At 34.6% G+C, this 26347-nt stretch overlaps 4 protein-coding genes and 1 pseudogene across 7 annotated transcripts in view; 3 read left to right on the plus strand and 2 right to left on the minus strand.

The window, feature by feature from the left end:
• Nucleotides 1-12079, plus strand: LOC111443339 (L-arabinokinase-like). The gene is made up of 28 exons (XM_023081116.1): nt 1-390; nt 1255-1362; nt 1989-2057; nt 2323-2406; nt 2619-2695; nt 2822-2888; nt 3202-3259; nt 3393-3460; nt 3539-3601; nt 3897-3950; nt 4039-4141; nt 4222-4331; nt 4434-4553; nt 5285-5341; nt 5617-5789; nt 5881-6040; nt 6445-6528; nt 6859-6984; nt 7305-7517; nt 7702-7789; nt 8626-8669; nt 8758-8853; nt 8945-9021; nt 9550-9750; nt 10223-10388; nt 10480-10551; nt 10666-10869; nt 11819-12079. Exons 1-28 carry the CDS (start codon nt 301-303, stop codon nt 11936-11938), a joined length of 2952 nt encoding a protein of 983 aa, XP_022936884.1. The 5' UTR covers nt 1-300; the 3' UTR covers nt 11939-12079.
• A 563-nt stretch (nt 12080-12642) lies between these two features.
• Nucleotides 12643-15882, minus strand: LOC111443345 (annotated as a pseudogene).
• A 774-nt stretch (nt 15883-16656) lies between these two features.
• LOC111443344 (gamma-glutamylcyclotransferase 2-1-like) lies at nt 16657-19459 on the minus strand. The gene is made up of 9 exons (XM_023081125.1): nt 19318-19459; nt 18868-18989; nt 18697-18773; nt 18532-18588; nt 17657-17713; nt 17527-17567; nt 17366-17437; nt 17206-17285; nt 16657-17095 (listed from the first exon to the last, which is right to left on the minus strand). The coding sequence occupies exons 2-9, from the start codon at nt 18974-18976 to the stop codon at nt 16914-16916; spliced, it is 675 nt and encodes a 224-aa protein (XP_022936893.1). The 5' UTR covers nt 18977-18989; nt 19318-19459; the 3' UTR covers nt 16657-16913.
• A 3246-nt stretch (nt 19460-22705) lies between these two features.
• LOC111443343 (trihelix transcription factor ASR3-like) lies at nt 22706-25371 on the plus strand. Of its 4 annotated transcripts, XM_023081120.1 has the most exons (4): nt 22706-22834; nt 23110-23708; nt 24700-25138; nt 25276-25371. In XM_023081120.1, exons 2-3 carry the CDS (start codon nt 23234-23236, stop codon nt 25095-25097), a joined length of 873 nt encoding a protein of 290 aa, XP_022936888.1. In that variant the 5' UTR covers nt 22706-22834; nt 23110-23233; the 3' UTR covers nt 25098-25138; nt 25276-25371. The 4 variants fall into 4 exon arrangements, with proteins under 4 accessions (XP_022936888.1, XP_022936890.1, XP_022936892.1 ...); XM_023081122.1 differs by having other exon boundaries at nt 22720-22834; nt 23166-23708; nt 24700-25371; XM_023081124.1 differs by having other exon boundaries at nt 22720-22834; nt 23187-23708; nt 24700-25371.
• The window catches only part of LOC111442917 (pollen receptor-like kinase 2), a 4827-nt gene continuing 3661 nt past the window's right edge, over nt 25182-26347 (plus strand). Inside the window, exons 1-3 of the mRNA XM_023080477.1 lie at nt 25182-25187; nt 25244-25331; nt 25663-26280. Coding sequence (XP_022936245.1) covers nt 25182-25187; nt 25244-25331; nt 25663-26280 — 712 coding nt within the window. The remainder of the gene's footprint in view (nt 25188-25243; nt 25332-25662; nt 26281-26347) is intronic.

Raw genomic sequence — 26347 nt, forward strand, 5'->3', positions numbered from 1 at the left:
TAAGAGGGTTCAATTGGATCTTCGAAAGGAGTTCCTCCCGCTCCTAACATAATTCTTCTTCCTTTTATGGCGGGAAATCTGGGTTAGATAACGCTGAATGACGAGGCGCGACGTCCATTCCAGATCCATTCTCGAATGAGCGAATAGCCATTGGAATTATCCTTGATTTGTTTCAACTCCAATTCTGTCGTGTATTTATATTCTCAGTAACCGAGGGAGCGAAAATTGAAGATAATCTGTTGGACTCGATCGAGAGTTGAGAATACAAGGAGCTAAAGGAGAGTGCAGATTCAGCCGGAGATGGAGGCGGATTTGGCGTCGGGGAATCGTTTGGTCTTCGCTTACTACATCACCGGCCATGGCTTCGGCCACGCCACTCGCGTTATTGAGGTTAGATCTTCCGTTGAAGAATGTTGATTGAATGTGTTTTTTCCGCTGGATATATGCGATTGATTTCGGTCTGGTTTGAATTCTTCTGTTCTCAGATTTGTGTTTAGAAATCATGCAAGGTCATTTTTGATGTCAAATTTCGTTAGTTTTGGAATGTCGAGAGATTTCTTTAGTGCTTGATCATATTGTCTTATCCCGCTCGAAATGTTGATTAATTTTGATATTTATTTCCTGTAATGTTGTGTAACCTATCCTTCTGACAGTCTTCTTCTGTTTTGATTGAATGCGTTCGTCTATGCTATGGAGTTTGGATTTCGTTCTGTTATGAGCTCGAATTGGCCTCTCAGTTCTCGAGTCAAATTTCTTTAGCTTTCAAATGTCGAGAGATTTCCACATGCTTGATCGCATTTACTCTTCTCTCGCCTGGAATGTCGTTAGTTATAAAGCGTTCTTCCAGTAATGTAACTCAAAACTTCACGAAAGTCTTCCTAAATTTTATTCGGTTTTGATTAAGTGTGTTCTATTGAATGGAGTTTGGATATCGATTTATTAAAAGCTTGAATTCTTCTGTTCTCGGATTTGTTGTTTAGAAATTCTACAAGGCACGTCCTCCCGTCAAATTTCATTAGTCAATGAATATCGAGAAATTTCTTTGTTTCTTGATCACTTTTTTTTTTCTTCTTTCGTTCGAAGTGTTGATTTATGTTGATCTGCATTTCCTGTAATGTTACTTGTCCTGCGTTTCCTGTAATGTTTTTCTTCATGGAATTATTTTTATTAGTTATTATGCATTGCTTTACTACGTTCTTTATCTTCTTCTTCTTCGCTTGAGAATTGTTAATCCTACTTGTTCTGTGCAAAAAGGTCGTTCGGCACCTGATACTTGCTGGCCACGAGGTACATGTGGTCTCCGCTGCCCCTGAGTTTGTTTTTACTTCTGCAATCCAGTCCCCTAGGCTATTCATTCGGAAGGTAAGTTTGACCAAGACTTGCGTCTGACTGCTAGTGATTGCTGCTAAGATGTTCATCAAGCCAATTCGTTTCATTTTAAATATGTTTTCAATTATTTATCATTTTAATAATCGAACGTATTCTGCTAGTGGATATAACGCAGAAGTTTCAGTTTTAATTTGACTTTAGACATCGTACTTCTTATTTTCTATGTGCTACGCTTCATAGTTCATATTAATATTATTGATTACTGTGTTATTTTTTTTACACATTGCACACCTCCTCTCATTTGAGGCTCAGATTTTCTTTCTTCGGTCTCGCACTGAAGAGAGACCTCACGCTTTTTAAACGTAATTGGAAAAATGAAAACTTATGTGATGCATTCTTCTTGGGGACTAAGGCAAATATTGTTGATGTACTTGATCAATTAATAATGATTAACATTTAGATGTAGCTGAAGCATTGAACTAAAGATGATAGTTTTTTTTATAATATAACATGTTTTCATGAACTTGTAGAATTTGAAGTTAAGTGCTTGATTTTCAGTTGGAACTCAAATCGCATCCACTTAAAATATTGTGGCATGATTAGTTGCAAACAAACCTCTAAGTATTTGATAGATTTATATATTTTTTAATCAACTGTAGGTATTGTTGGACTGTGGGGCTGTCCAGGCTGATGCACTGACAGTCGATCGCCTGGCATCCTTAAAGAAGGTGAGGAGTTACTATCATCATTATCCTTTTTAATTTCCTTCCAATTTCTTATTTGTATCCACGTCGAAGTGTATAACTTATAAGATGATTCTTCCAAATATGAATACAAATTTTACAAAATATGACATGTTGTCATCGTCCTTCCCTATTAATCTGCCATCGTATCACAACTACTAATTTGTTCTCTTCTTATCAGGTCACTGGTTTTTTATTTCCTTTTCTTATCGTTTTACTAAATATTGTCTGTTCCTTTGGTCATTTTTAGTATCACGAGACAGCTGTTGTGCCCCGGTTTACTATTTTGGAAACAGAAGTAAAGTGGCTGAAGTCAATCAAAGCTGATTTAGTGGTAAATACTTGTGATATATGCATACTTAAATCATTGCCACTTTGACTATTTGGTTATGTGGAAGTGGTCATGAGATGGAAAATATTTTGGCTCTGGAGCAAAGTAGTACAAGCAACTTTCATGATTGTGGACTTTAAGTCACGACATGAATAATTTAATTTAAATTATATTTCAAGAATTTTGATAATTTCGCTTCTATGAAATGTAAACAGGTTTCGGATGTTGTACCAGTTGCTTGCCGTGCTGCTGCTGATGCTGGGATTCGCTCTGTTTGTGTTACCAACTTCAGGTAACTCATTGACACTAGCACGTTTACTCTTTTACTTGTGGTATCACTTCACTTATTTTTCATGATGTCATGCAGTTAACAAACAAAATGTTTTGAGGCCAGTAGTCATTAACTTTAGTTTTGCAGTTGGGATTTCATCTATGCAGAGTATGTAATGGATGCTGGGCATCACCACCGTTCGATTGTCTGGCAGGTAATTTTTTTATTTTATTTGAATCAGTATTTGAGTATATCCCTAAACGATAAGCATTTTTTCCTTGGTCAGAAACATTTAACTTTTTTCACCGTTGTGGTGGTTATTACTATTGTTACTTATTGGACAATTTTGAATTGATATGACTTTTTGCATGTTTTAACACCTAAGAAAAATTGAATGTGAAATTTGAAGTGTCAATGACGTCTGTTCTTCATTTTTTGTATCAGTGAAGAGAATCTGTGTACTGTGATGCTATAATTCTTACTGTTCTTGGCATAGACACCTAACCTGTTGTGTTGCTGCAATGCAGATTGCAGCGGATTATTCACATTGCGAGTTCCTGATCCGCCTCCCAGGATACTGTCCAAGTATATTTTTAAGACAGTTGCATTTTCCCCCTTCCTACTACTAGATATATATTTGCATTTTATAAAATTAGTTCTATATTCATTATTTTTTCATGTTTTTGATATTTTGTCTGCATGCGTCTTGTTTCTACAGTGCCTGCTTTCCGCGATGTCGTTGATATACCTCTTGTTGTGAGAAGGTTGCACAAAACACGGCAGGAGGTTTTGCATTCTACTGAGCTCCTTCACTCGATTATTTTTGTTTCATATGTGATTCTCTTACTCAAGTTCTTATTATAGGCAAGGAACGAACTGGGTATTGGAGATGATGTCAAATTACTCATCCTTAATTTTGGCGGACAGGTGGGATGAATTGATTGATTCTTTTCCTATATGGTTTGTGAAATATTTTTTAAAATCTCCATGTCCAAAGTTTGATTCTTTCTTTTGTTTACTCCTTTGAATTTGGATGCCTGCTTGGACGTTCATCACACCACGAAACACTTGCATACTTTGACTAGATAACTGTTTATGCACTTGAATTTTTAATTTCCCCAAGTTATATTTTTGGAACTTTATTTGTCTTTGGTTGCATGATTTTGAATAAGTTTTTGTATTCCACTAATGATTTACATCTGTTTCATTGTCCTTTTGTCAGCCTGCCGGCTGGAAGTTGAAAGAGGAATATCTACCTCCTGGTTGGCTTTGCCTGGTATCCTTGTAGCATTTCATTTGGTTCAATAGTATGCATAAGCTGCTATTATGCTGTTATTTCAAATATCGTATCTTTTGGCGGTCAGGTGTGTGGTGCTTCAGACACTGAAGAGGTTCCACCAAATTTCATTAAGCTCGCCAAAGATGCGTATACACCAGATATGATAGCGGCTTCTGATTGCATGCTCGGTGTGTGAAATATAATTTTGTAAGTGGCTGAGCTTAATGAATGGATTGAAACACATCAGAACATGTTCCATTATTTTCAGGAAAAATTGGTTACGGAACCGTTAGTGAAGCGTTGGCATTCAAAGTACCCTTTGTCTTCGTACGAAGAGATTATTTTAATGAAGAGCCATTTTTAAGGAGTATGCTTGAGGTGCTATTATCTATTTTGTCTTCAATGATTCTTTCCTTGTAGTTTTTTCTCTTTCTATACAAATTGGTTAATAAGTCCTATTTTTCACTGTTCCGTTAACAGTATTATCAAGGTGGGGTTGAGATGATAAGGAGGGATTTACTCACTGGTCAATGGAAGCCTTATCTTGAGCGTGCTATTAGTTTGAAACCTTGCTATGAGGGAGGTGTCAATGGTGGTGAGGTACACTCCCGTTCTATGATTTCTTTTGATGGTCACAGAATCAGGATCCTGTTACTTGCATCTGTATGGTTTGAGGGACATGATGTTGCATGATATAGAACTATCAATTTTCTTGATATGATCAATCAATCTATCTCATGCATTATCTTATTTTTAATAGGTTCATTAACTTCAGATTTGTACTTATTAACTTAATCCCATTGGGTGTTACCAAGATACGAGGATATCTTAGATTTCCTCTTAAGGCCATGGCATTGTTTGATTTTTTTTTTTTTTTTGGTTCCGATGGGGAGGACGGACTAGAGCCAGAGATGAAATTGCATAAATACCCTAAATAGGAGGCACAAACTATCACACTTCCAGAGCTATCGGCCTTATGAGATCCTTAAGGTTGAGCCGTCGTTAAGGATTTTATTAAAGAAATGAAGTGCTCTTATGAGGGTGCTGATGATATTCGACTAAAGCAGCTAATATACCGCTATATCGATATTCTTAATCTTACAATTCATAACTATGATGTTCATGATCATTTTTCCAGTTTACCACTTAGAATGTCATTTTAAATTGGAACTTGACCAGTTTCTGATCTGTCAATCTTCCCTAGTATTTAATCTTTTTTGGTTCTTCCAAGTGATTCTTTGAGATCCCATCATCAATGAAATAGTTGTTTTTAGTTTGCACCTCTTATGCTCTTTACTGTTTAACGGTTCATATTTCTTCAAAATCTGCAGGTTGCAGCCCATATTTTGCAAGAGACAGCTAGCGGGAAAAATTATTCATCTGACAAGGTCAAGAAACTTTTTATCTTGTGAAATATGAGTAAAAATGGCATTGATCATATCCTTTTGTTATGATAGAATTAAGCATTTTCGTAATTACCAAGACACCAACTTTAACATGCGTTTTATTGGACAATTTAGTTAACGAAGGTAAGTAGTGTATATGTATGGTTCAATGTATTTGAAAAGAACTAAAGAAGTTACGTTCTAATTTCGTTACAATTTTCTGTGTTTTGTTTTTAATCACACCAGAATTTCATTATAGCTTCTTTTTGAAAATGTAGTTTAGTGGGGCAAGAAGATTGCAAGATGCCATAGTCCTAGGATATGAACTCCAAAGGATTCGTGGTCGAGATCTCTACATTCCAGAATGGTATGCGAACGCTGAAAATGAATTTGGCCTTTCGAAAGCACCACCTACTTCCCGAGTGGATGAGAGAAGCTCACCAATAGACTAGTGAGAATCTTGTTGCATTTGAAGAGTTCTAATAATTTGGAAGAACAATTTGTATAAATATAATTTGATGCCTCTCCATTTGTTCTTTTAGTTCTATACAGGATTTTGAGGTGCTTCATGGTGACGTTCAAGGTTTTCCCGACACAGTGAGCTTCTTAAAAAGCTTGGTCGAATTAAGTGCATTGAATGACAGTGGAAACACTGAGAAACGGCGGGAACAGAAGGCTGCTGCTGGACTCTTTAATTGGGAGGTTGTGTTCACATGAACTAAAATATTCTTTTAATTTCATCTCACTACTTTTTCGTGGTGCTCAATCATCTCAGTCGATAATGGTAATAATATAAATGTTAATGGATTTGGAGGAGGGCCTGTTTAAATACACTATCTTTGCTTAGATCAACATCGTATAAGAAGCTCTTAATTTGCTGCATTGTCATCTTCTAAGTAATATTCAGGATTAAGGACCGTGCTTTAATTTACAGATATTACAGCTTTAAGAGGAATAATCCATCAAATGCGATGGTTTAATACTTGGGATTGCCACTTCATAGTACAAAGTAGTGATGAGAATCCAAACAAATTTTCGAACACCGTAGTTAGTTTCATGGTCCTTTGCCTTCTAATATAATTTTTTCCTTTTTCTGTTCCTTACAGGAAGACATTTTTGTAACAAGAGCACCTGGAAGGTTGGATGTCATGGGAGGCATCGCTGATTACTCTGGAAGCCTCGTCTTGCAGGTATCATCGATCATTGATCTTGTAGTCTTTTTAATAATAAGCAGAAATTTGGATTAGCAATTAGAGTAGGCGAAATGCCAAAAAGGTTGTGAGTTTCCCTCCTTACAGAACACAACAGGTCTAGAAAAAAAATGTTTTGTTGGCTTGACTTCTTTCTCTCTCTCTCTCTCTCTCTTTTTCCCTTTTAATGTAATATTTAACTTGTTTTATTTATATCAGCTTCCATTTTTTGTCAAATGTTCACTCATTTTTCCGGATGATCTCTACTACTGTTTCTCTTACAATCCCTTATCCTTTCTTGCATTTTTGCTCTCCCCCTTGCCTCTCCAGATGCCTATAAGAGAAGCCTGTCATGTTGCAGTGCAGAGAAACCATCCTAGTAAACATAGGCTTTGGAAGCATGCACAAGCTCGACAGAATTCCAGTGTACAAGGCCAAACACCAGTTCTTCAAATCGTATGTGTCATCTTCTATGAGGCCCCTCTTTGCACAGCGCACTTCGCAAGCACTTTCTTCGTTTTTCTTGTTCATCGTAATTGCACTATTTTATATCTTCATCAAATTCCCTATTATTAGAAAGTTGGCTCTATTATTTTCTATAGAAGCGTTACAGTAATTTTTCTCTCAAAGAAGTGTGATACAATGATTGAATTTACTTACTATCTTGGCCGTCTTGTGGGTTAGAAGAAAAAGAACGCAAGTTCTTTTAGAAATATATTAATGAAATTCAGATTGTTTGAGGTGTTTCCTTTCTTCTTAATTGTTATCCAAATCAGGTATCTTACGGGTCTGAGTTGAGCAACCGTGCCCCAACCTTTGATATGAATCTATCTGATTTCATGGACGGAGATAAGCCAATTTCGTATGAGAATGCAAGAAAATTCTTCGGTAAAGATCCAGCACAGAAGTGGGCAGCATATGTTGCAGGGACAATCTTGGTTTTAATGAGAGAATTGGGTGTACGATTTGAAGACAGTATCAGTGTGCTGGTATCTCTCTCTCTCTCTCTCTCTCTCTCTCTCTCTCTCTCTATTGTTTGCAGACAGTTATTAAGTGCAAATATGTAGGTCTTCAGCATGTGAAACTGTTGATAATTCATTACTTCTGTAGTAACATATATCTTTTCGATCTATAATTTCCACGTACGGACTCTTTACATTGCAAATATAACAGGTTTCCTCAGCAGTGCCAGAAGGTAAAGGTGTATCTTCATCTGCCTCCGTGGAAGTGGCCTCGTTATCTGCTATAGCTGCAGCTCACGGTAATTTAACTTCTTGATTATTAATTAATTTAAATATAATCAAGAGAAACTCTTTTTTTTTTCAGTTTAAAGATAAGCAATGCTAGTAAATCTGCTTGGACGTGTTTCTGCTAAGTAAAAACATTTAACGTTAGGTTAGCTCATGTATAACTTTTCAATAAAACCTTGTGTACTTTAGGTGCGAGATCCCCCATCGGTTGGGTAGGAGAAAAAAACACCATTTATAAGGGTGTGGAAACCTCTACTTAGTAGATGCATTTTAAAAACCTTGAGGGTAAGCCCGAAAGGGAAAGCTCAAAGAGGACAATATCTGCTAGCGGTGAGCTTGAACCGTTACAAATGGTATCAGAGCGAGACACCAGGTGATGTGCCAACAAGGACGCTGGGCCCCGAAGGGGGTGGATTGTGAGATCTCACATCGATTGGGGATGAGAACGGAACACCCTTTAAAAAGGCGTGGAAACCTCTCCCTAGTATACGTGTTTGAAAAACCTTGAAGGTAAGCCCGAAAGGGAAAACTCAAAGAGGACAATATCTGCTAGCGGTGGGTTTGAGTCGTTACATTAGGCATGACTTTATCATTAGTTAATGCTAAAACTCACAGACGAAGTTACTTCACAATTTTATTTCGCATAAATTTAAACTGGATTCCTTTAGACCCATTCGTAATGAAAATAACTGTTTCCAATTTGTTTTTGCATGCGAATGATATCGACCATTTGTATTGATTGGGTTTAATTTGTTTAATTTTTCTTTCTTATTTTTGTCTCGAGTGAAGTAATTTAGCTTCATTTATTAGTGAAATCAATTGAACGGATGTCATTGATATCGTACAGGATTGAGTGTCGGTTCAAGAGATGTAGCTCTACTTTGCCAAAAGGTTTGAATCCCAATGACCTTCTCCTTATCAAAGGCTTCAACGCCACTTTGTACCTAAGCTCTCAGTTGAATGCCTAATCACGTACTAGGTGGAGAATTGCATTGTGGGAGCTCCATGTGGTGTTATGGATCAGATGACTTCAGCATGCGGAGAAGCCAACAAACTACTAGCAATGGTGTGCCAGGTACAACATATAAATCATTTCAGGGCTGCCTACTATGATATGCAGTTTTCCTTTTCAGTGAGATCAATAAAAGTTTGGTTGTTATTTTAAGCCTGCTGAGGTACTTGGACTTGTTGAGATACCAAGCCATATTCGATTTTGGGGCCTTGATTCAGGAATACGCCACAGGTATCATTCCTACTTTTGTCTTCTCTGTTTTGTTGTTTGGCTTATTAGAATTTCCGCCATAAGTGGTTTGGAAAATTACTGTTTTATGCCCTTGTCTGTCATTTTTAGAAAGAGCTTTGATTTGGATTTCTCTCACGCCAAAATTCTTTTTCTAGCAAAGGAAAAGCTTGTGAAGTTGCTAATTTTACAAATTATTCAATCTGTCATGTGTGTTTTACCATTGAATCGAATCAAATCAGATCCCTTCAGTTAAAAGTGCATGAAGTCTAAGTTCAACTCTTCTAATTGGAAGTTCCAAAAACTTGCTAACATAAGCGAACTGAACTTTAATAATTTAACCTTTTCATTTCGTTTGAATAACTCAAGCATCTATGTCTCACATGCAAGTTGTCCACATCCTTTTATAATTTGATTTGAAGCAATGTTCGTGAAATGAAGCTAAGACTTCGTTTAGTAACGATTTCATTTTCAATTCTATTTTTTACCTTTGTTAATGAAAATTTTAAAGCTGCACTGTTTCTCTGGTAGTGTTGGCGGTGCGGACTATGGTTCGGTAAGGATAGGAGCATTTATGGGCAGAGAGATCATCAAGTCTACCGCATCTTCTATGTTACCAGTGTCATCTTCCGTCGCTAATGGTGTAAATAATTATGATACTGAGGATAATGGTGTCGAATTGCTTCAATCCGAGTCTTCATTGGACTACTTATGCAACCTTCCGCCTCACAGGTAATAGAATGCCCCTCTTAACATTTTTCCTTGAATTTGAACGTTGGATTAATAACAGAACGTTGGATTAATAACATTCTCCTTGATTTCATCAATCCACTTCTATCATCCCATAGCCATTTACAAAACATGATAAGAGATAGTTTCTCTCTCGAAACCGTTATTACGATAAGACTCTACAATGGTATGGTATTGCTCACTTTGAACACAAGTTCTCGGGTCTTTCTTTTGGTTTCTCCAAAAGACCTCATACCAATAGACATAGTGTTCCTTACTTATAAATCCGTGATCTTTCTCTTAATTAGTCAATGTAGACTACTTCTCTCAACAATCCTCAATACAAAATAGGAGAGCAAAACCGAGTGGAGGCCGGGTAGAGAGAATCTCCTTCCAAAACTAGAAGAGCCGTCCAATCGTTAGTAATCATAAGAAAGTTGTAATATCTTCTAACTGATCTATCTATCTATTTCAGGTATGAAGGTGTGTATGCAAAGGTGCTCCCTGAATCCATGACTGGGGAGAATTTTGTGGAGAAATTCGTTGATCACAACGATCCAGTTACGGTGATTGATGAGAAGTGCAACTATGCAGTTAGAGCTTCTGCAGGACACCCCATATACGAGAACTTCCGGGTCAAGGTTTGGAATTATAAACTGTAGCCTTAGTTACGATATTAGCTCCTAAAGAAATTAAGTACGTTACTCTTCTTCACTTCTTTTATGTGAGCAGGCCTTCAAAGCCCTGCTTACTTCCGCAGCTTCTGATGAGCAACTTATATCCCTTGGAGAGCTGTTATATCAGGTTTGTTTAAGTGTCTAATTGCTACATCTTCATCGCGTTTCTCAAAATTCTAAAAATACTTGTGAATAAAAGAAAAGAAAGGTTGGTAAAAGTAGATGTTATTGTGGGGTGCAGTGCCATTACAGTTACAATGCGTGTGGACTGGGGTCAGATGGGACAGATAGGCTTGTACAGTTGGTACAAGAAGCCCAGCACTCTAAGTCTAGTGGATTTGAAGATGGGACCTTATATGGAGCAAAGATTACTGGTGGGGGCTGTGGCGGAACAGTTTGTGCGATTGGCAAAAACAGCTTACGCAGCAGTCAGCGGATCATTCAGGTAACCCCCCAATTTTCTAATCCCCTCTCTTTCTTTTTTAATTACTTTTTTATTTTAATTTTAGTGAGTTTAACCAATGCAAACTTATAATCTTAATTTTTAAATCAACCTTATACAACCAACTTGAATATAGCTTAACAACACCTTTAACTAAGAGTTTAAGTTTTGAATTACTTGAAAAAAAAATTGGTATATATTATCTTAATTGGCTCACATAGACATTTTTGGTTTCTTCACTTGATATAAAATAACGAGAATCATATTACTTTTAGAAAGAGAAAAGTAAAATAAATTTGGTTTCTTTTTTTCAAAAAATTGTCCTTTTAAAATGATTTTCTTTTTACAACTATATAATAACTATCATATCATGATTTTTAAAAAAAATTCTACCAATCAATACACTTATTTTTATAAATTTAGTTTTCAAACTTTTATCATTATATTTATATTTATGAAATATTAGATAGGTTGTAGAAAAGTTCGAAAAAGCAATTTGAGAGTGTGAGAATAAAACAATACAAGTCCTATATTATGATTTCTTTTAATTTTGTCGTTCAATATACCTTTCTATTTTTATAAATTTAGCTTTCGAACTTTATTATTATATTTATATTTGTGAAAAAGAAAAGTAAGTTGGTGAGAATAAAACAATGGTTGTAGAAAGAGATTTTAGGAGAGAAATATTAGAGGGAGGAGTTGAATACTTGTTTAATTAAATTAAATTAAATTTAAATAAAATGTGTACATATTTTAGGAAAAATTCATTCCCACCAATGTTAAAATAAATTATATAATATTAATTTAAAACACATCTTAATAGATCTTAATAGATATTTTATAAATTTATAAAAATAAATTTATAATCAAGAAGAATTACTATCTTATTTATTATTTTGACGATTCTTTAAGCTTGAAGAACTAAATCGTATTGGTTTTGACGAAATCCCAGATACAACAGAGGTACAAAGCTGCAACGGGCTATTTGCCATTCATTTTCGAAGGCTCATCTCCTGGTGCTGGAAAGTTCGGGTATTTAAGAATAAGAAGACGCACTTCTCCAAAACATTAAACTAAATCTATTCCTCATAAATAGACTCAATGGCTCTATCGAAGAAAAAAAAAACATCACGAATTATGTCGTTTATGTATTGTATTTTACGCAACAATGTTTTCATGAGAATGTTTGGTTTTTTATTTATTTGTATAGTTGTTAAAACTTGACTTGAATTTTTTTTAGTTTTTAAAGCTTAAAATGAATTTTAAAAACACTAAAGGTAAGAAACAAAGAAATGAAATAGTATTTATAAGTTGAATTTTTCAAAACGAAATGGTTGTCAAACAAAATCTATTTTTTTCTATTTTAAAAAATTAAGCTAATAAATACTAGAAAAATGTTCAAAATCTAACCCAACTTTATAAACTAAAAAAATTAAAATTTTCAAACACTTTTTTTAAATTTACTTTAGAATTCAAATATTTTTTTTTCACATGAAAGTGAAAAACTAACCAAAAGAAAACAACAAAATGATTACTATCGAGTAATTTTGTTTATAAAACAACCTATTAACACTTTCTGCCTTTTTTTTTTCTCCCTACTTTTACGGTGGATTCCATGTCATTTTTTATTTTACTTTTATGATTTAGACCTATCTTTGACCACTATTCTCATCTTTTTATTTGTTTGTGATCCTCACACTTCCGGGTACTTTTTTTATTATTATTATTATTCTTAAATTTCACATAAAAATTGTTTCAAAAAAGGTTCATGGTTACTTTTACGAAAGTTTGCAGAGTAAAAGCTTTTACTTCAACTTGATTGAGGACGTGTGCGAATGATAAAGATCATATACTCGAGGAAAAATGCGTACGGAGGTACTACTACCTGGAATTGGAGAGCCGGTTCTTAGCATCGGTATTCTTCTCCTTCAGCAGCCAACTATTTCTACGGTACCGACTCCGCTGCTCAAATTATTCTATAAAGTCATTGACCATCTCGACGTAAGCATCCAGATGATCTCGCTTCCACTCCTTGAATTTGCAGCAGATAAAATTGTTCATATAAAAACCAATGAAAAAAATAAAGAATAGCATTGAGTATAGATTGCGTTATTGTACTTCCAAGTTTCAACCCCAACAAAAATTCAAAACCACCCGGACAATATTTTCACAAAGCAGCATTCAAAAACAGTGAAACTTTAAGAACTATCGAACTCATATTATCCATTTTGAACATAAGCTCTCGTGACTTTACTTTTGATTTTCTTAAAAGACCTCATAAGAATGAAGATGTTATTCCTTATTTATAAATTCATGATCAGCCCTTACAAGACCTCATAAGAATGAAGATGTTATTCCTTATTTATAAATTCATGATCAGCCCTTTAATTAACCAAAATCTAGTAAGAAATTTAATATCAAATTTAAGAAATCTCAATCCATGCACTGGATTCATGATGCAAACATAAGGAAAGTGACCAAGCGAGTCTTGAACCAACTCTTGAATGGGAGGCAGGGAGTCAGAAAATGTAGGAGGAAAAAAAAAACAAAGAAACTTGATTCAATTTATTTATTATATTAGTTTGCAATTAAATCATTGTTGAACCCTACGAAAGTGAAGTAGAGGATTAGTCTCCATGATGACACATGCCCTGGGGTCACTTGAGCATGTTGTCACATGAGAAGTCAAAAACAAAAAGCTTCTTCTCCGTAGGTATTATGATGTACAAATCTTATATTCTGATGCACGAATGGAGAAAGAAAGAAAGGATAGTGTTTTTACCTCAAAATCCCATTCTCCGTACAACTCTGGATCCTTTTCGTTGCACCAAACATAAGCATAAACTAGTAGCTTCTCAAAACTGTCCTGCAAACAGTCAACGACAGCCTAAAAAAGTCGTCGAGAGGGGAAAAGTATATTTATGCTTAAACTATCCTCATTATCACAAATGATTAAGTGATGACAACTCCTTAAAAGAAATATTGCAAGGGCTGTAGAATAGCAATGTGATCTCAAGTTTGTTAAGTTTTTCATTAACGACCTAGAAATTTACAATAACTACTAATATGTATGTATGGCAAGTTGAAAATATCCATATCAGAAGGTATTTTATCGTAGTCCGTACTTGATTGTAAAGGAAGTATATTTTCCGATTCTACAGTTGATTCGAGTACAAAGTACTTGAGAATAAAATACAGTTGAGTACCAAGATGAGTCGAATACAGTTGAGTACCATTAAAGAGACCTCAACTGTGCTCCTCTTGTATTCAACACTCATATGCGTCTAAAGTATCCATTTCGGAGTCTGTGATGCCTGAAAGAATCTGCAGAGTATGGAATAGAATAGTTGATAAGAGTACAGGATAGTTCAATATGAAAACATAAAACGACATGGAAAAAATTTAGGTTCATTACTAGTCGAACGTGGCTAAATTCAAAACAGGATGGCATTACAAACCTTGCCAGATACTTTCTTGCTATTAACAGGTATGATCGCTGGATAAACTCGCCCTTTAATGCTTAATCTTTGACTGCAAATTCTCAAGAAAATTACAGAGGTCAATCATGGACTCGAGAATATAAGCAAGCAATAAAGAATATTTTTAATCCTTTCTTATCTTAATGTAATCATATAAACTATGAATCAAAACCTTGAAAATTAGAGCAAGCAAATAGATCCTAAGTAATAGAAGTTTGTAATAATTATTTGGAAATTATCATTTGCAAACACAGAGACGAGTGAAACAGAGAAACAGTATCAAATCAAGTAAATGGTAAGATGGATGCATAGAATAAAATTTTCCTCTAGAATTCCAACATGAATTAGACTATCATGAATGCAAAGTTTTGCCTCAAACTTACCAGAAGAAAAGAAAATAACCGTGATGATATGCAAATAAAAGAGTAAGTGTAGAAAAATATTTCTAATGTAATATTTTCTTGTCATAATGCGAACATTAACTGAGAAGCAAAACCTAGAAAATCATAAGTACAGAATTCGGTAACAATACTTAATAGAAGATCAAAGTCAACAGACCACAGATTTCTGTGACAACGGAATCAAACAAAGAAACAGCATCAATCCGAGTAAACTAAATGATTGATAGCGCAATCAAATTCTCCATAAAAAAAAAAAACCAGCACAATTTAGCTTGCTTCAAATTTATCGAAAGAGAAGTAACAGTGACGGTTTGGAAATGAAAGAAATAAGAGTAGAAGAATATTTCTTATGCAATCCTTCCTCGTCATGATGCTAATATCAACTAAGAAACAAAACCTATAAAATCATAAGCATAACAGTTCGCTAACAATACTCGAAGATCAACATCCAAAAATTCTATAGAGACAAACTAAACAAAGAAACAGCATCAATCTGAGTAAACTATAAAATCGTTAGAGCGAATAAAATTTCTTTAGGAAACCAGCACGAATTAGCTATCATCAATGCGAGTTTTACTTCGTTTTATCGAAAGAGTAGAAAATATCAGCACGATTAGAAAATCAAAGGGCTAAGAGTAGAGTATTTGTTATATAATCCTCTCACCATAACGCTAATGTCAACTAAGCAACAAAACCTAGATAATCAAAACAAGCATACAGTTCGCTAACAATACTAAATAGAAGATCAACATCCACGTACTTCAGTAAATACAAATTACACAGAGAAAAAACACAAAGCCAGGCATCACAAGATTAATAGAGCGAATCAAAACCTCATTTAGAAAACCAGCACGAATTAGCAAATCATTGATGCGAATTTCACTTCAAGTTCATCAAAATAGAAGAAACTAACAGCAAGAATATGAACATTGAAGAGCTAAGAGTAGATGATGAAAGAACAGACTAGCCATTGAGGACGGCAGCAGAGGACTGAGGATCAAGCTTCAAGAGGATACGAAGGACTTCATCAGCCATGAGAGTACCGTAGACGAAGACTCTGTGAAGATTCTGCTGCGGCAGAGCAGGCGCGAGAGTAGCTAGAGACGCCGAATCCATTTTCCGCGAAATTGCTTCTCTGTGGATTGTGAGAAGCAAATGCAAATATATATATGTAATTGCTCTTCAAGCAACTAATGGAAGCCAATAATTCGCAACTGATTTCGCGCCACCTGGCGCTATTATTGATTACCAAATCACCTCAACCGCATTTCCATACCACCGATGTATAATTATAATCCACGCATTTTAAGTTTTTCTTTTTTATTTTATTTTATATTAAATTAACTTTTAATTTTTTTTTATCTATTTAATATTTTCAAATTTGGTGAGTTGAGCAAATTTTATAAATTCTGAATTTTAAATTTTAAAATATAGAATTATATTAAAATAGACAAAAATAAATATTAATAAATATAGTATTTTAAGTTATGATTCAATTTTTTCTTTGTTAATAAAAAATTTAATAGGTTTTAAAGTTAGATAAGTTACATATTAAATTGAATTATGTAAATTCAATATATATATATATATATATATATATATATATATATATATATTTATTTATTTATAAAATTCAACAACCCTATTATATATTAAATTTGTGTTTTTTTAGTAAAGAAAAATGAATCAATATTTGAACTTTCTACCTCGAGAAGAAAAAATAACTATTGTTATTCAAATGTAACCCACAACAACTTTGAATGAACGGTTATTTTAAAGAAAAAATCAATTTGAGAATCATTTAAGAGTATATTTAGAAGTGATTTTGATACAGTTAAAATCACTTTTATCGTAATTAGGGAGCGATCTAATGCTCCGCTAACAGAACTGGAAATGGGAACTACACAGCATACTGCAATAAGTGACAGTAGTCATTCTTCTCCTAGCCATTTTCGGAGCAGTTAAGGTTCATACAAATAAACATGTCCAAAGTTCAAGATTGCGAAACGTACAGAACTACTGTGGTCGTAAATAACCGAAAATGGCGACGATCTCCAAAGCTAAGCCTTACTAGTAACGTCAGAAACTAATGGATCTAAGTTAAGTAGTAATTGTTGTTAACCATCACTGGAAGCCTCTGGTTTGCTTGGTTTGTGGGATTTTGGAGTTAGGAATCTGTGGCTATGGCTTCTGGAAGCAGTTGTAGTTCTAAGGACGATATGTGCGACTTGAGTACTACGTGGGGCGCTGCTCCGAGCAGTTTGTTCTCCCTTGAGATACCATTCTCAAGGAGATCGAGAACTTTTCTCACCTCGTTAGCGAGCTCGATCACCATTTCCTCCTCGTGACCTATAGCCATAATAAGAAATGTTTATACACCTACACAGATGGTGAGGAACAAAACCAAAGGAATGTTGCTAGAAAGAATTTGGCACCATCTAGGGGAATGATAAGGTTACCTATGTTAAACAATGCCTTCTCTAACATGAAAATATAATCCCTATTGTTTCCATAAGGCCCAGCAGCAGTAGCAATTTGTCTGATCAATGAGAACCAAGGATAAGAGCAAAAAAGAGCAAAAGTCATTCCAAACCAACCCTTAAAATTTTGCCATTTTACCTAGCCATGTCGTTTAACGGAGCTGGACCCAGGTAGTATTTGTTCACTTCTTTGTCCGGAGTCGATGTGAAACTGCATTTCGGATACGAATCGTAGCAAAGTTTAAACAAATTGCATATGGAAGTTAAAAACAAGTTAGCTAAGAAAATGCTGGCACCTACACAATTACTCCGGTAAGGGCTGGCTCAAGAGAGCTCTCTTCCTGAATAAAGAGATACAACATAATGAATGTGTCGGACTTGAAAAATGTACAAATTGCTTCAAATTGACAATATCGATTCGTAATCTCACCTTGTAGAAGTTAACAAGTGTCTTTTGATCATATTCACATTCTCTATGTTCTAAATACTGCGATTGACAAAAAGAAGAAGAAAGAATTGTCATTAACTTTCAAATGGCCTGAGAATAAAGTACCAAAAGGAAAGAGTCAGTCAAGAAATTCTGGTTTAAGACTAGAAAGACAAGGAAGAACGAATGATAATGAAGAACCGCAACATAGTGATAAGGCATGTTTGGGAGTGATTTTGAAACGGTTAAAAACATCGCATCTATTAGGTTCAAAGTCACTCTCAAACATACTCGAAATGAAAATTGAATTCATGTAACAAAAGAAATGTTTTGCTTATTCTATCGTTTATCAATTCAATAGTGGTAACAGCTTAAACCCATTGTTAACTGATATTATCCTTTTTGGGTTTTCTCTTCAAGGCTTCCTCTCAAGATTTTTAAAACGTGGGAGAGGTTTCTACACACTTATAATAAAAATGTTTCATTTCCCTCTCCAACCAAGGTGAGGGGCCAGCGTCCTTGCTGGCACTTTTTCATCTCTCCAATTGATGTTGTTCCCCTGTCTAATCGATGTGAGATCTCACAATCCACCTCTTTCGGGGCCCACCCTCCTCGCTGACACTCGTTCCTCTGTCCAATCAATGTGGGATCTCACACCTACAACCGAAATGAAAATCGAGCGTTCGTAGTTTGGTTTTACACTCTTAAACCCGATTTTTATACCATAAAAATTGATTCCAAATGCTTAAAAGCATGTTTGGGAGTGGTTTTGAACATGACAAGAGTAGATTTTAACCATTTCAAAGTCATTCTCAAACACATCTTTATAAGATTAACTAAATCTAAATAAAAATAAATTGTAATTGACATTAAATTACCTCCATTGCAGTTGTTTCCCTTTCAGGAGTCCCCCGCACACAGTAAGCTGCTCCCCACTGAGAAAAAATTATGTAGAAAACTAGAAAATGAGTACCAAGAACAGAGAAAGCGATCCAAGATCCACTGAGAATATATTCCAACTTATTTAGATCAGTTGATCTTACACAAATTGCTCCTTCTTCCTGTTCCAACGTGAGAGTTCTAGCAGGATTTTCTGGCGTACCTCTGTGATCAATGCATGCTGGTCCAAAGATGAGACAAATTGTTATGAACAATAAAATTGATTAAAGGAAATTACATCTACAACAATTTCTTGCGGGAAATATGAAACTTACCGAGGTCAAAAACGCGCTTATAATCCTTGATATAACCTACAATTTTCTCGTCAAATTCAAATCCTGGATTCCACACCAGTGAGCCATACCCAAACACCCAAAACACCATGATTATAAAGCTCCTGGAAAAAGGAAAACAATAATCATGAAGAACAATAGATGTTCCAGCCATTTCTTGTAATAACTAACCCTACCCCCACCCCTCCCGTTCGTGGATGAAATGATATCATGTATCTCCAAATCAGAAACCAAAATGCAGATTTAAAGAGCAATTACTAGTAATGCTTCAAAATCAGAGGACAATATTTCTAAAATCGCAATCCATAGGGCTATAATCACTTCAATTACGCACTCGTTTCAATTCCGAAACGTGAAATAGAAGAGTGAAATCAAGATAATTCAAGAGGAAAATATTAAGAAAAATGTAGAGAAAGAGAGTTTAATTCTTACGCGAAGATCCGCAAACTTTTCCTGGAAAATGAAAGAGAAAGAGGAGGATGAGATTTGAGAGTGGCTGAGTTCTGTTCTTCCTCCCCCTCTTGATTCTCTCTGTTTCTTCTCTCTCTTCCAGGGAAATGGTGTTTTTCCGAGAGGAAGAAAATGAATGAGCATTCTGATACTTTATAGTACCGCGAAGATGATGAACCGAAACTGAAACCGCGCCCACAGAGTTGGGACCACTTGTGTGCCACGTCAGCCGCTGAAGTCTGTACCACGACAGGCACGAACGACGACGTATAGAATATATTATCCGTATCTGCATACGACTTGTAAGTTGTATCACGTGTAAGACGGATTCTGTCAAGATCTTGTTTCTTAAATTGTAATTTTATAAACTGATCACTTTTTGGCTTACTATATATATATATAATAATATAAATTAATAAAAATATTTCAAAATTTGTATTTTATCTTTAAATATATATATATATTCCTGAATTTTTAAAGGTTTCAATAATACCTTCCATTTTTTTAAAAACTCTCTAAAATAATTTGACATCTTTTTGGATGGAAACCTCTTAGCTTATTTAAAAATACTCTTAATTTTTTTAAAAAATAATTTATTAGTACCCTAAAAAAAAATAGGGTTAGTATTAGTCTATATTTAAAAATTACATATGAAATTTTAAAAATAATATTAACAATTTACATTTATAAAAAAAATTCACAAAAATTTTACGTGGATATATGGAAGAAAACTGTCTATTGACACCCATAAATTATTTCCAAACTTTTGAACGTTGCTTTTAAAAATTTAAGAATATTTTTGAAAATACCGTATTAATAGATTTTTTTTTTAGTTTTTTTAAAAAAATTAAAATTATTGAAAATTCATAGTTTTTTAAATAATTTTAAAATTTTTAAAAATATTTTAAAATTTTTTGGAAAGTTTTTAGAATATTTTTTTAAAAAATGGTAAAATTAAAAGATAATTTTATTAATTTAATCTCAATATTTAAATATTTAAAATTTATATTTTGTATTTTAAAATTTTTGACTAATTATAATATTTAAAAATTATTAATTTAAATATCTAATGAAACTTTTAACTTTTATTTATTTATTTAACAAATTTATTAAACTTCAAACCTTTTGAACTTTTATGACCGTGTTTCATATATTTAGTTAATTTTTTAATTTGAAGTATGTAATAAATTCTTAAAATTTATATTTTATATTTAATAGATCTTTGTTATATATACATTTTTTATTAAAATAAAAAAAATAAAAAATAAAAAAACCACAACCCCATTGAATATCAGTCAAAATTTTATTATTATAAAATAATAAAAGAAAGTATTATCCAAGGAATTTAACAAATTATAAAATAGGCGTCTCATGTGTTTAATAGATTATAAAATACACGTGTTAAGATATCATGTTCAACTAAAAAATTAAATATTAAAATCATCTAACATGCACTCAATCAAACAAAAAATATATATATATATATATATATATAATACTAAATCCAAGGTTAGAGTTAGAAGTGTTAAACGAACACGACTCTCCACAATGGTATGATATTGTCCACCTTGAACTTAAGTTTTCGTGACTTGGCTTTGAGCTTCATAAAAAAGCTTCATTCCATGATTATTCCCTAAATTAGTTAATGTGAGACTTTTCATCCAACACCTCCCCCGAACAAAGTACGCTTCCCCTTAATCGAGACTCGATTTTTTTTTTTCTCTTTTGGAGTCTTCTAACAAAGTAAACTTTTTGTTCAATACTTTAGTCACTTTTGACTATGCCTTCGAGGCTCGTAATATTAAGTTTAGGACATGCCTCTAATACCATGTTAACGAACACAACTCTCCATGGTATGATATTGTCCACTTTAAGCTCTTATGATTTTACTTTTGACTTCTTCAAAAAGTTTCATTTCATGATCATTCTCTAAATTAATAGACTTAAGATTTTCATCCAACAAAAAGTTAATTTGTTTGTTGTTTTTTACTTCCCAAAATGTATCACTAAATTTACTGAATGACCACGGGGCTTAGTTGAAAATTTTTTACAGTAGGAAGGTGCCATAATTGACTGGTCTGGTTGGAAAAGCAATATGGCTCGGTTCATTGAACCTGGACACTTATTCAGTAGGAGATAATGTTAGCAAAAAGCTGTTATTGGTATCTCCTGCTCTGGCCAATCCTCATCGTGGCCTCACTTTAATATACTCCTAAAATGTGGGTGGAAGGGATAAATTATATACTGACGTGGCGTTTATCCACTTGTATTGTTTAAACCATCCTTCTAGATGAGCAATTATTACTCTAGGTTCCATTTTCCATCCACTAATTTCATTATATATATTATATATATAAGACATCAATAAAATTTAAAGTTAAATAATAACTGATATTATTCGCTTTAGCAAACTAAAGTCTCACCGTTTTAAAATGCGTCTATTAGAAAGAGTTTTCACACCTTTATAAAAAATGTTTGGTTCCCCTCTTCAACCAATGTGGAAGCCAATGTCTTCGGTAACACACTGATTAATGTTTAGCTCTAATATCATTTGTAGCAATCCAAAATCTACCGTTAGAAGATATTGTCCGTTTTAATCTATTACGTATCATTATCAGCCTTATAATTTGAAATATATATATTAGGTATGAAAAAAAGGAATGATACATTCGTTTTAAATGCTTAGACACGTGTAATCCGAAATTGTTCTTTTACCGTTAATTGTTGTATTTATTTTGGAAAGACCATCATTGGGGAAGAGCCCATAACTAGTTAGGGCATTGGAAGCATGCCTCAATTATCTATTATTGGTATTTTATAAATACATTAAATCAACTTAATCATCGGTCGAGTTTATAATTCGAGATATTAATTAAAAAAAATGCATATTCTAATTTTTTTTTATCTAACTATTTTTTCGTCATGGTATTTTTTTTTATCGATCGAAAATATTAACTAAACATGTGATTGTTTTTTTGTTCCAAAAACACATTTAATCGAAACAAAAAAAAAAGTTACTAAATAGAAGTTTTAGTAGCTAAAAGTAACGGGTAGGATCTGAAGACTTTAAAAAATACGTTTACGATTGTTTATATGGTATAAGTATCGATTACGTCTTTAAGAATTAGAAGTTAAACTAGAATTAGCGTAAATAAATTCTAAATATTTAAATTACTAAAAGAAAATGTATAATAATGTTCCAGTTTTAATATATATTTTTTTATTTTAAATATAGAGTGTACATAAAATTAAAAATTTAATAACTAGAAAATATAAAATTGGAAATTCAAGCCATTATTAAACGTTCTTTAAAGTTAAAAATGGATAACAATGTGAAAAGAATTTAAAATTTAAAATTCAGTTCGTATAGTGGAAAAGTGCGCGTTAGACACCCGTGAGGAATGGGGCATTCGTGGCTTCTCCAATTCTACCGCGAAGATTGGGCATCGAGAGCGGAAGGGCAACGCACGAAGCTACGGCTTCACTTCCTCTGAAATTGGTAAAGTGAACAACTCTCTCTCTCTCTCAACTGATAAATCTTCAGCATTGCATTATCATAATCGTTCATTCGATTTATTTTGCAATTTCGATCACTTTCCAACTTTTCGCGCACTCTTTTCTGCTTTACTTTGATTCACTTCTTAATTCATCCGCTAGGCGAACGAAATCGTGAGTATAAGCGTTTATTCTACCCGATATCCTTCGATTCTTTGTTTATTGTTGATGGAATCAACATCGTTTCAATTTAATCTCATAAATTTATGGTTTGTTTAGTTTCTACTACGGAATGGCGTTTGATTTTTCATCGTTTCGTGTTGAATCGTGGATAGACTCATTTGGATTTGAAATAGAGATTTGAAATTTTCGAAACTGGAAACGAAGAACATTTGAGTTGGAAATGAAGAAAGAAAACGGCAACCGTGGATCGGGGGTTTCAGGTTCTCGTCGGACGCGGTCTCAGATAGCACCGGAATGGACCGCGGCGGAATGCCTTGTTCTTGTTAATGTGATTGGGGCTGTGGAGGCTGATTGTTTGAAAGCTTTGTCTAGCTATCAGAAATGGAAGATTGTTGCAGAGGACTGCACAGCTTTGAATGTGGCTCGGACTTCGAATCAATGCAGGAAGAAGTGGGAGTGTTTGCTGATTGAACATGATGTTATCAAGCAATGGGAGTTAACGATGCCGGAGGATGATTCGTATTGGTGTTTGGAGAGTGGAAGGAGAAAAGAATTGGGACTTCCTGACAACTTTGACGAGGAGCTGTTCAAAGCAATTGATAATGTCTCATCAATGAGGGCGAACCAGTCGGATACAGAGCCTGATAACGATCCAGAGGCTGCTGTTGAGAACGCCGATGAAATTTCAGAGCCTGGTATGATACTTTATTTCCTAGAGCGCTCAGAGATTAAGTTTTCATGTGAATTTGTTGCTCCAAGTACACTTCGATAATAATCATATTTTGATTTTGCGAGTGGTCAACAAGGGAAATGAAAATAAAGAACATAGAGGGAATGAGTTCTAGCATGGTAGCTTTCTAGGCTACCACATGTCGTAGGGTAAGACGGTTGTCCCACGAGAATAGTTTATGGATATTACAAAAAATACAGTTTTTGCTCCTTGGCCAACCCCTAGAGGTTGGCCTCTCAAGGGCCTCACCTTTGGCCGGAGCTCATGGGGGTCGGCCTCTCGGGCTCGATTGTGACCCTCTTCAGATACCCTTCATTGCCTTTAGACATCCTAGCGATTAGTCGTGTCAGTTATGAGCATAATGCAAGCAGGGGCTCTGATAGCCTGGTTATAAGATGATTATCTTTTTTTTAGTTTCTTGATCAGTGATGATCAGTGATGATCAGTGATTGAGGAAATTTCAGAAACGTTTTTTTTTTCTTCTTGCTTCTGATGCTAAGAACTCTGGAAAGAATAGTTTAACTGCTTCAGAATCTCAGATACTGTGCTTCCTTCAAACATTTCATGAATATATGTGATTGTATCTACAAATCATGTCTACGTAAAAATCAAAACGAGACGTCGAAAGAACCACCCTCAGCAGTGAATTGAAGAATAGGATCAGTGACGCATTATGTTATATAGAACGGGTCGGTGTTAGGGTGATTCCAGGATCTAGATTCATTATTTCTTTTCCTTATAATCCATGAGGGGCAATTTGAACTTTTCTAACTGCATTTTCATAAGGGTTAATTGTGAATTTTTTTAAAACCGAAAAAACGGGTTTGTCGTAACTGCACAAATAGCTTTGCATCATGTTCTGAAGTGTGGTTAAAGGGTGAGATGGATCTTACAATGGCTGTCTTCAAATTACTTCAATAATATTGGTCTTCTTCTTTCTGATTTTTTCATGTTAGGCCCTAAAAGGCAAAGACGTGGTTCAATGTCTAAGAGAAATCAAGGCCTTGAGAAATCTTTAGAATTTAAAGAAGACGAAGAGGATGAAGCAGAAGAACAACCTCTATTAAGCTCTCCAGAATCAGACCTTCGCGATTGCTACATCAAAAACAACGGAGCAACGGCGACTGACGACATAGAACCCGAAGAGCAAATGATGGTGAAGAAATTGCTTGAAAATGCAGAAAATGTTCAAGAAATTGTGTCTGAGAATGCAGAATGTGCAACTTCTGATGAAAAGAATGACAAGGACCAGACTAATTTGATAAGACGTCAGGGGAGCAAGCTTATCAGATGCCTAGGAGATTTTCTCAACACCATTAACGATCTCCGTGACCTGCTCGAAGATTGTGAGTGATTCTCTCTTCACGAAAATTTCGGTTTTCGTTGACCCACCAAGTAAGCGTTGATCTCAAATGGTATCCTCGACTCCTTAACGTAAATGTTTGTTTAAATCATTTTGTTAGCACGTCTTAGGAAATTGCCAATTTGTTGACGTTTTAGACTTTTGAATCTTCTCGTCTTTCTTCCTACAGACAAAATGTCAGATTGGCCATTCGAGCAACGTTTAAACGCTGTCGACATTTTCCAGGTTACAGATAGAAACCCAATCTAATGTTTATTTATGAAAACTTTTTTTTTTGTTCTTTTTTTTCATGAATAACAAGAAAGATCGTACCAAACTCCAAACTAGAAACATTAAACTATGTTGTGCTATTCCCTTTGATGGAGAGTGGGGGGAACAAACTATGCAATATCTCTTAGAAGGACCAGCCTTTAAACAGCTCATCAAAACAAGAAACTTCTCTTTATTGCTTCTCCATTTTGATCTTCCTTCATTTTCCCTTCCAAATACACTTTGCAACACCTTCCCTCACCCATGGCTCATAGAACAGACCTGTTTTTACTCATCTTATTTGTAGTGTGCTGTAACACTTCCTCCAGTACCAGTCCCGAGGCCGAAATCCTCATCAAGTTCAAGAGCTCTCTTTCGAACAACACCGCCTTGGACAATTGGGACACGTCGATCGACATCTGCAACGACGACCCCAAGATGAGAGGTAAATACTGGACTGGTGTGACTTGCAAAGATGGAACTTTGTTTGGGTTACGGCTCGAGAATTTGAGCTTAGGTGGTGTTATCGACATAGACACGCTCGTTAACTTGCCATCTCTAAGGAGCTTGAGCTTCATGAACAATAGCTTTCATGGTACAATGCCAAAGGTTAAGAAACTGGGCGCATTGAGAGCTTTGTATCTTGCATACAACAAGTTCTCTGGTACAATACCTGAAGACGCTTTTGAAAACATGAGGTCCTTGAAAACGGTGCGTTTAGAAGAGAATGAGTTTAAAGGACAAATTCCAGGTTCCCTTTCTAGTTTGCCAGCCTTGGTGGAATTGAGCCTCGAAGGGAATCGATTTGAAGGCAAAATCCCTGATTTTATTCCGAGGGATTGGAAGTTGTTCGATTTGTCCAATAACCTATTGGAGGGTCCAATACCTTCTGGCTTAGCCAAAATCGATTCCAATGCATTTGCAGGTGAATAAGCTATAACTCTATACTTTGTTTTTTTTTTTTTTTTTTTTTTTTTTTTTTTTTTTTTTTT

This window comes from Cucurbita moschata, unplaced genomic scaffold (assembly GCF_002738365.1).
Source record: "Cucurbita moschata cultivar Rifu unplaced genomic scaffold, Cmos_1.0 Cmo_Scf00005, whole genome shotgun sequence".
NCBI classification, from domain to species: domain Eukaryota; kingdom Viridiplantae; phylum Streptophyta; class Magnoliopsida; order Cucurbitales; family Cucurbitaceae; genus Cucurbita; species Cucurbita moschata.